At 43.5% G+C, this 8,434-nt stretch overlaps 1 protein-coding gene across 1 annotated transcript in view; it reads right to left on the reverse strand.

Annotated features, from left to right (window-relative positions):
• Positions 1 to 401: 401 nt before the first annotated feature.
• The window catches only part of LOC135566841 (uncharacterized), a gene marked incomplete at its 3' end in the record, with an annotated part of 16,027 nt that continues 7,994 nt past the window's right edge, over positions 402 to 8,434 (reverse strand). The window contains exons 7-9 of the mRNA XM_065014439.1: positions 4,149 to 4,234; positions 3,209 to 3,338; positions 402 to 592 (exon numbers count right to left, since the gene is read on the reverse strand). Coding sequence (XP_064870511.1) covers positions 402 to 592; positions 3,209 to 3,338; positions 4,149 to 4,234 — 407 coding nt within the window. The remainder of the gene's footprint in view (positions 593 to 3,208; positions 3,339 to 4,148; positions 4,235 to 8,434) is intronic.

Below are 8,434 nucleotides of genomic sequence, written 5' to 3' on the forward strand. Positions count from 1 at the left end.
CAGTCGGTCGGTCAGTCGTCAGTCAGTTTCCAGACCAGTCGGTCAGTCAGTCGGTCGGTTTCTGCCCAGTCAGTCGAGTCAGTCAATCAGCAGTTTCAGACCAGTCCCGTTGGTTTCAGCCCAGTCAGTCAGTCAATCAGTCCAGTTTCAGACCAGTCGCCGGTCAAGTCGGTCAGTCCAGTCGGTTTCAGACCAGTCAGTCAGTCAGTCAGTTTCTGCCGAGTCAGTCAGTCAGTCAGTCAGTTTCAGACCAGTCAGTCAGTCAGTTTCAGACCAGTCAGTCAGTCAGTCAGTCAGTCAATCAGTCAGTTTCTGCCCAGTCAGTCAGTCAGTCAATCAGTTTCAGACCAGTCAGTCAGTCAGATGCGTTTGTTTAATTCCATGTTTCCATGTTGACTTACCCGTACTGTGTTTTCCCAGACATCAACAGCGTTTCTATGGCAGCCACCTGTTCGTCGGTGAGGTCATTACAGTTTTGTAATTTCTGCAGGATGAGCTGGTCAGAGTTCTGGATGTAGGAACCGTCCAGAACACACACCATGTTACCTAGGACCTGCAGGTTGTCACTGCTCAGAACCGTGCCGCTGATACCCTGCAGGGACAGATGGACACAACACAGCACTGACATCACGACTTCCAATCAGATCGCATCAAATGCAAGCTCATATCATGAGCATTTCTATATTGCCATTCTATATTGCCATTCTATATTGTCATTCTATATTGCCATTCTATATTGCCATTCTGTATTGTCATTCTATATTGCCATTCTATATTACCATTCTATATTGCTATTCTATATTGTCATTCTATATTGCCATTCTATATTGCCATTCTATATTGCCATTCTATATTGTCATTCTGTATTACCATTCTATATTGCCATTCTATATTGTCATTCTGTATTGCCATTCTATATTGCTGTTCTATATTGTCGTTCTAAACTCAGCAAAAAATTGTACGTATCTTTTTCAGGACCCTGTCTTTTCAAAGATCATTCATAAAAATCCAAATAACTTCACAGATCTTCATTGTAAAGAGTTTTAACACTGTTTCCCATGCTTTCTCAATGAACCATACACAATTAATGAACATGCACCTGTGTAACGGTCGTTAAGACACCAACAGCTTGTGGACGGTAGGCAATTAAGGTTACAGTTATGAAAACCTAGGACACTAAAGAGGCCTTTCTACTGAATCTGGAAATACCAAAAGAAAGATGCCCAGGGTCCCTGCTCATCTGTGTGAACGAGCCTTAGGCATGCTGCAAGGAAGCATGAGGACTGCAGATGTGACCAGTGCAATAATTACAATGTCCGTACTGTGAGATGCCTAAGACAGCGCTACAGGGAGACAGGACGGACAGCTGATCATCCTCGCTGTTGCTATCCCCCCCCCCCCCCCCCCCCCAGGGTTAACCAGACTCTTTCAGATGCTACTGTTGCATTTCCCCCCTAGGGTTAACCAGACTCTTTCAGAGGCTACTGTTGCTATTCCCCCCAGGGTTAACCAGACTCTTTCAGATGCTACTGTTGCTATCCCCCCCCAGGGTTAACCAGACTCTTTCAGATGCTACTGTTGCTCCCCCCCACCCCCCACCCCAGGGTTAACAGACTCTTTCAGATGCTACTGTTGCTATTCCCCCAGGGTTAACTAGACTCTTTCAGATGCTACTGTTGCTATTCCCCCCCCAGGGTTAACTAGACTCTTTCAGATGCTACTGGCTATTCCCCCCAGGGTTAACCAGACACTTTCAGATGCTACTGTTGCTATTCCCCCCCCCAGGGTTAACTAGACACTTTCAGATGCTACTATTGCTATTCCCCCAGGGTTAACCAGACACTTTCAGATGCTACTGTTGCTATTGCCCCCAGGGTTAACCAGACTCTTTCAGATGCTACTGTTGCTATTCCCCCAGGGTTAACCAGACACTTTCAGATGCTACTATTGCTATCCCCCCAGGGTTAACCAGACTCTTTCAGAGGCTACTGTTGCTATTCCCCCAGGGTTAACCAGACACTTTCAGATGCTACTATTGCTATCCCCCCAGGGTTAACCAGACTCTTTCAGATGCTACTATTGCTATCCCCCAGGGTTAACCAGACTCTTTCAGATGCTACTATTGCTATCCCCCAGGGTTAACCAGACTCTTTCAGATGCTACTGTTGCTATTCCCCCCAGGGTTAACCAGACTCTTTCAGATGCTACTATTGCTATCCCCCCCAGGGTTAACCAGACTCTTTCAGATGCTACTATTGCTATCCCCCCCAGGGTTAACCAGACTCTTTCAGATGCTACTATTGCTATCCCCCAGGGTTAACCAGACTCTTTCAGATGCTACTGTTGCTATTCCCCCCAGGGTTAACCAGACTCTTTCAGATGCTACTATTGCTATCCCCCAGGGTTAACAGACTTTTCAGATGCTACTATTGCTATCCCCCAGGGTTAACCAGACTCTTTCAGATGCTACTGTTGCTATTCCCCCAGGGTTAACCAGACTCTTTCAGATGCTACTATTGCTATCCCCCCAGGGTTAACCAGACTCTTTCAGATGCTACTATTGCTACCCCCCAGGGTTAACCAGACTCTTTCAGATGCTACTATTGCTATCCCCCAGGGTTAACCAGACTCTTTCAGATGCTACTATTGCTATCCCCCCAGGGTTAACCAGACTCTTTCAGATGCTACTATTGCTATCCCCCAGGCTTAACCAGACACTTTCAGATGCTACTATTGCTATCCCCCCAGGGTTAACCAGACTCTTTCAGATGCTACTATTGCTATCCCCCAGGGTTAACCAGACTCGTTCAGATGCTACTGTTGCTACCCCCCCAGGGTTAACCAGACACTTTCAGATGCCACTGTTGCTATTCCCCAGGGTTAACCAGACTCGTTCAGATGCTACTGTTGCTACCCCCCCCCCCCAGGGTTAACCAGACTCTTTCAGATGCTACTATTGCTATCCCCCAGGGTTAACCAGACTCTTTCAGATGCTACTGTTGCTGTCCCCCCCAGGGTTAACCAGGTTCATTCCAGAGCTTCAATCTGCCTTTACTGCATTGCAGAAAGCAATGGATGGAGGTTGTAGATTTATAGTGTACTACTGAGACCAGAGACCGATAGGCCCGGTCCAAAGTAGTGTACTATTAAAGGGAATAGTGGTGTCATTTGGACCACATCCATGTTGTGTGACAGTGTGGTGACTCACCAGGCAGGTCTTGACATTGTTAACCAGGGCTGTGCGTTTGAAGCTGAGCGCGTCGGAGAACACGAGGAAGTCTGCGTCTCCCAGCTCACTGAAGTAGTCCTTACAGGTGTCCCGAGGTACCTTACTGTAGCTGCAGACATCAAATACAGTAACACCTTTATATTCATACAGTATAAATAAACAAATACATCTGGCATCATTCATCAGTAACTTAAAAAACCAGTTTCATTCATCAGTAACTTAATAAACCAGTTTCATTCATCAGTAACTTAATAAACCAGTTTCATTCATCAGTAACTTAATAAACCAGTTTCATTCATCAGTAACTTAAAAAAACAGTTTCATTCATCAGTAACTTAATAAACCAGTTTCATTCATCAGTAACTTAATAAACCAGTTTCATCCATCAGTAACTTAATAAACCAGTTTCATTCATCAGTAACTTAATAAACCAGTTTCATCCATCAGTAACTTAATAAACCAGTTTCATTCATCAGTAAATTAATAAACCAGTTTCATTCATCAGTAACTTAATAAACCAGTTTCATCCATCAGTAACTTAATAAACCAGTTTCATTCATCAGTAACTTAATAAACCAGTATCATTCATCAGTAATGGTTCATGTATTGATTGGTTGATTGGTTCATGTATTTATTTGTTGGTTGGTTGATTGATTGGTTGATTGGTTAATGTATTTATTGGTTGATTGGTTAATTGATTTATTGGTTGTTGGTTGATTGATTGGTTGATTGGTTAATGGATTTATTGGTTGATTGGTTGGTTGGTCAATGTATCTATTGGTTGATTGGTTGATTGGTTAATTGATTGGTTGATTGATTGGTTGATTGGTTGGTCAATGTATTTATTGGTTGATTGGTTAATTGATTGGTTAATTGATTGGTTGATTGATTGGTTGAATGTGTGACATGCGGTACTCACTCGTAGTAAAGCAGCATGTCAGGAGGGTACAGGTTGTAGCTGGTGACATTTGACTCTTCCTTGATGTAGTTGTACATGCAGGTCAACTGTGGGTCACACAAACATATAATAATATGATGATTATTTATCAAATGAATAATCCCTTTGCATGCTGACTTCTCAAACAACTGTTGGAATCCAACAATTACCGACCTCGGCAACAACAACAACAGCTGGTATTAAGCTTGGTGATGAGAGGCTGACCAGAGTCTCTTTGAGTACGACAACAACAACAACAACAACAACAACAACAGCTGGTATTAAGCTTAGTGATGAGAGGCTGACCAGAGTCTCTTTGAGTACGACAACAACAACAACAACAACAGCTGGTATTAAGCTTGGTGATGAGAGGCTGACCAGAGTCTCTTTGAGTACGACAACAACAACAACAACAACAACAACAGCTGGTATTAAGCTTAGTGATGAGAGGCTGACCAGAGTCTCTTTGAGTACGACAACAACAACAACAACAACAACAACAACAACAGCTGGTATTAAGCTTAAGAGGCAACCAGCTGGTATTAACAACAACAACAACAACTTGGTATTAAGCTGATGAGAGGCTGACCAGAGTCTCTTTGAGTACGACAACAACAACAACAGCAGCTGGTAAAGCAATGAGAGGCTGACCAGAGTCTCTTTGAGTACGACAACAAACAACAACAACAGCTGGTATTAAGCTTGGTGATGAGAGGCTGACCAGAGTCTCTTTGAGTACGACAACAACAACAACAACAACAACAGCTGGTAACAACACCAGCTTTGAACAACAACAACAACAACAACAACAACAACAGCTGGTATTAAGCTTGGTGATGAGAGGCTGACCAGAGTCTCTTTGAGTACGACAACAACAACAACAACAACAACAACAACAGCTGGTATTAAGCGACAACAACAACAACAGCTGGTATTAAGCTTGGTGATGAGAGGCTGACCAGAGTCTCTTTGAGTACGACAACAACAACGACAACAACAACAACAACAACAACAACAACAACAACAGCTGGTATTAAGCTTGGTGATGAGAGGCTGACCAGAGTCTCTTTGAGTACGACAACAACAACGACAACAACAACAACAACAACAACAACAACAACAGCTGGTATTAAGCTTGGTGATGAGAGGCTGACCAGAGTCTCTTTGAGTACGACAACAACAACGACAACAACAACAACAACAACAACAACAACAACAACAGCTGGTATTAAGCTTGGTGATGAGAGGCTGACCAGAGTCTCTTTGAGTACGACAACAACAACGACAACAACAACAACAGCTGGTATTAAGCTTGGTGATGAGAGGCTGACCAGAGTCTCTTTGAGTACGACAACAACAACAACAACAACAACAGCTGGTACAACAGAGTCTCTTTGAGTACGACAACAACAACAACAACAGCTGGTATTAAGCTTGGTGATGAGAGGCTGACCAGAGTCTCTTTGAGTACGACAACAACAACGACAACATTACTTGGTGATGAGAGGCAACCAGAGTCTCTTTGAGTACGACAACAACAACAGCTGGTATTAAGCTTGGTGATGAGAGGCTGACCAGAGTCTCTTTGAGTACGACAACAACAACAGCTGGTATTAAGCTTGGTGATGAGAGGCTGACCAGAGTCTCTTTGAGTACGACAACAACAACAACAACAACAACAACAACAACAACAACAACAGCTGGTATTAAGCTTGGTGATGAGAGGCTGACCAGAGTCTCTTTGAGTACGACAACAACAACGACAACAACAACAACAGCTGGTATTAAGCTTGGTGATGAGAGGCTGACCAGAGTCTCTTTGAGTACGACAACAACAACAACAGCTGGTATTAAGCTTGGTGATGAGAGGCTGACCAGAGTCTCTTTGAGTACGACAACAACAACGAAAATAACAACAACAACAACAACAACACCAACAACAGCTGGTATTAAGCTTGGTGATGAGAGGCTGACCAGAGTCTCTTTGAGTACGACAACAACAACGACAACAACAACAACAACAACAACAACAGCTGGTATTAAGCTTGGTGATGAGAGGCTGACCAGAGTCTCTTTGAGTACGACAACAACAACAACAACAACAACAGCTGGTATTAAGCTTGGTGATGAGAGGCTGACCAGAGTCTCTTTGAGTACGACAACAACAACAACAACACAACAGAGGCTGACCAGGCTGACCAGAGTCTCTTTGAGATACACAGCTGGTATTAAGCTTGGTGATGAGAGGCTGACCAGAGTCTCTTTGAGTACGACAACAACAACAGCTGGTATTAAGCTTGACAACTCTTTGAACAACAACAGCTGGTATTAAGCTTGGTGATGAGAGGCTGACCAGAGTCTCTTTGAGTACGACAACAACAACAACAACAACAACAACAACAACAACAACAGCTGGTATTAAGCTCTGGTGATGAGAGGCTGACCAGAGTCTCTTTGAGTACGACAACAACAACAACAGCTGGTATTAAGCTTGGTGATGAGAGGCTGACCAGAGTCTCTTTGAGTACGACAACAACAACGACAACAACAACAACAGCTGGTATTACAACACCAGAGTCTCTTTGAACAGCTGGTATTAAGCTTGGTGATGAGAGGCTGACCAGAGTCTCTTTGAGTACGACAACAACAACAACAACAACAACAACAACAACAACAACAGCTGGTATTAAGCTTGGTGATGAGAGGCTGACCAGAGTCTCTTTGTGATGAGGCTGACGACAAACAACAACAACAACAACAACAACAACAGCTGGTATTAAGCTTGGTGATGAGAGGCTGACCAGAGTCTCTTTGAACAAACAACAACAACAACAACAACAACTGGTATTAAGCTTGGTGATGAGAGGCTGACCAGAGTCTCTTTGAGTATGACAACAACAACAACAACAACTGGTATTACAGCTTGGTGATGAGAGGCTGACCAAGTCTCTTTGAGTGATGAGATGAGAGGCTGACCAGAGTCTCTTTGAGTACGACAACAACAACAGCTGGTATTAAGCTTGGTGATGAGAGGCTGACCAGAGTCTCTTTGAGTACGACAACAACAACAGCTGGTATTAAGCTTGGTGATGAGAGGCTGACCAGAGTCTCTTTGAGTACGACAACAACAACAACAACAACAACAACAACAACAACAGCTGGTATTAAGCTTGGTGATGAGAGGCTGACCAGAGTCTCTTTGAGTACAACAACAACAACAACAGCTGGTATTAAGCTTGGTGATGAGAGGCTGACCAGAGTCTCTTTGAGTACGACAACAACAACGACAACAACAACAACAGCTGGTATTAAGCTTGGTGATGAGAGGCTGACCAGAGTCTCTTTGAGTATGACAACAACAACAACAACAACAACAACAACAGCTGGTATTAAGCTTGGTGATGAGAGGCTGACCAGAGTCTCTTTGAGTACGACAACAACAACAACAGCTGGTATTAAGCTTGGTGATGAGAGGCTGACCAGAGTCTCTTTGAGTACGACAACAACAACAACAACAACAACAACAACAACAACAACAGCTGGTATTAAGCTTGGTGATGAGAGGCTGACCAGAGTCTCTTTGAGTACGACAACAACAACAGCTGGTATTAAGCTTGGTGATGAGAGGCTGACCAGAGTCTCTTTGAGTACGACAACAACAACAGCTGGTATTAAATGAGAGGCTTCTTTGAGTACGACAACAACAACAGCTGGTATTAAGCTTGGTGATGAGAGGCTGACCAGAGTCTCTTTGAGTACGACAACAACAACAACAACAACAACAACAACAACAACAGCTGGTATTAAGCTTGGTGATGAGAGGCTGACCAGAGTCTCTTTGAGTATGACAACAACAACAACAACAGCTGGTATTAAGCTTGGTGATGAGAGGCTGACCAGAGTCTCTTTTGTACGACAACAACAACACAACAACAACAACAGCTGGTATTAAGCTTGGTGATGAGAGGCTGACCAGAGTCTCTTTGAGTATGACAACAACAACAACAACAACAACAACAGCTGGTATTAAGCTTGGTGATGAGAGGCTGACCAGCTTTTGAGTACAACAACAACAACAACAGCTGATATTAAGATGAGAGGCTGACCAGAGTCTCTTTGAGTACGACAACAACAACAACAACAACAACAACAAACAACAACAACAACAGCTGGTATTAAGCTTGGTGATGAGAGGCTGACCAGAGTCTCTTTGAGTACAACAACAACAGCTGGTATTACTTGATGAGAGGCTGAACAGAGTCTCTTTG

This window comes from Oncorhynchus nerka, unplaced genomic scaffold, assembly GCF_034236695.1.
Source record: "Oncorhynchus nerka isolate Pitt River unplaced genomic scaffold, Oner_Uvic_2.0 unplaced_scaffold_3128, whole genome shotgun sequence".
Taxonomy (NCBI): domain Eukaryota; kingdom Metazoa; phylum Chordata; class Actinopteri; order Salmoniformes; family Salmonidae; genus Oncorhynchus; species Oncorhynchus nerka.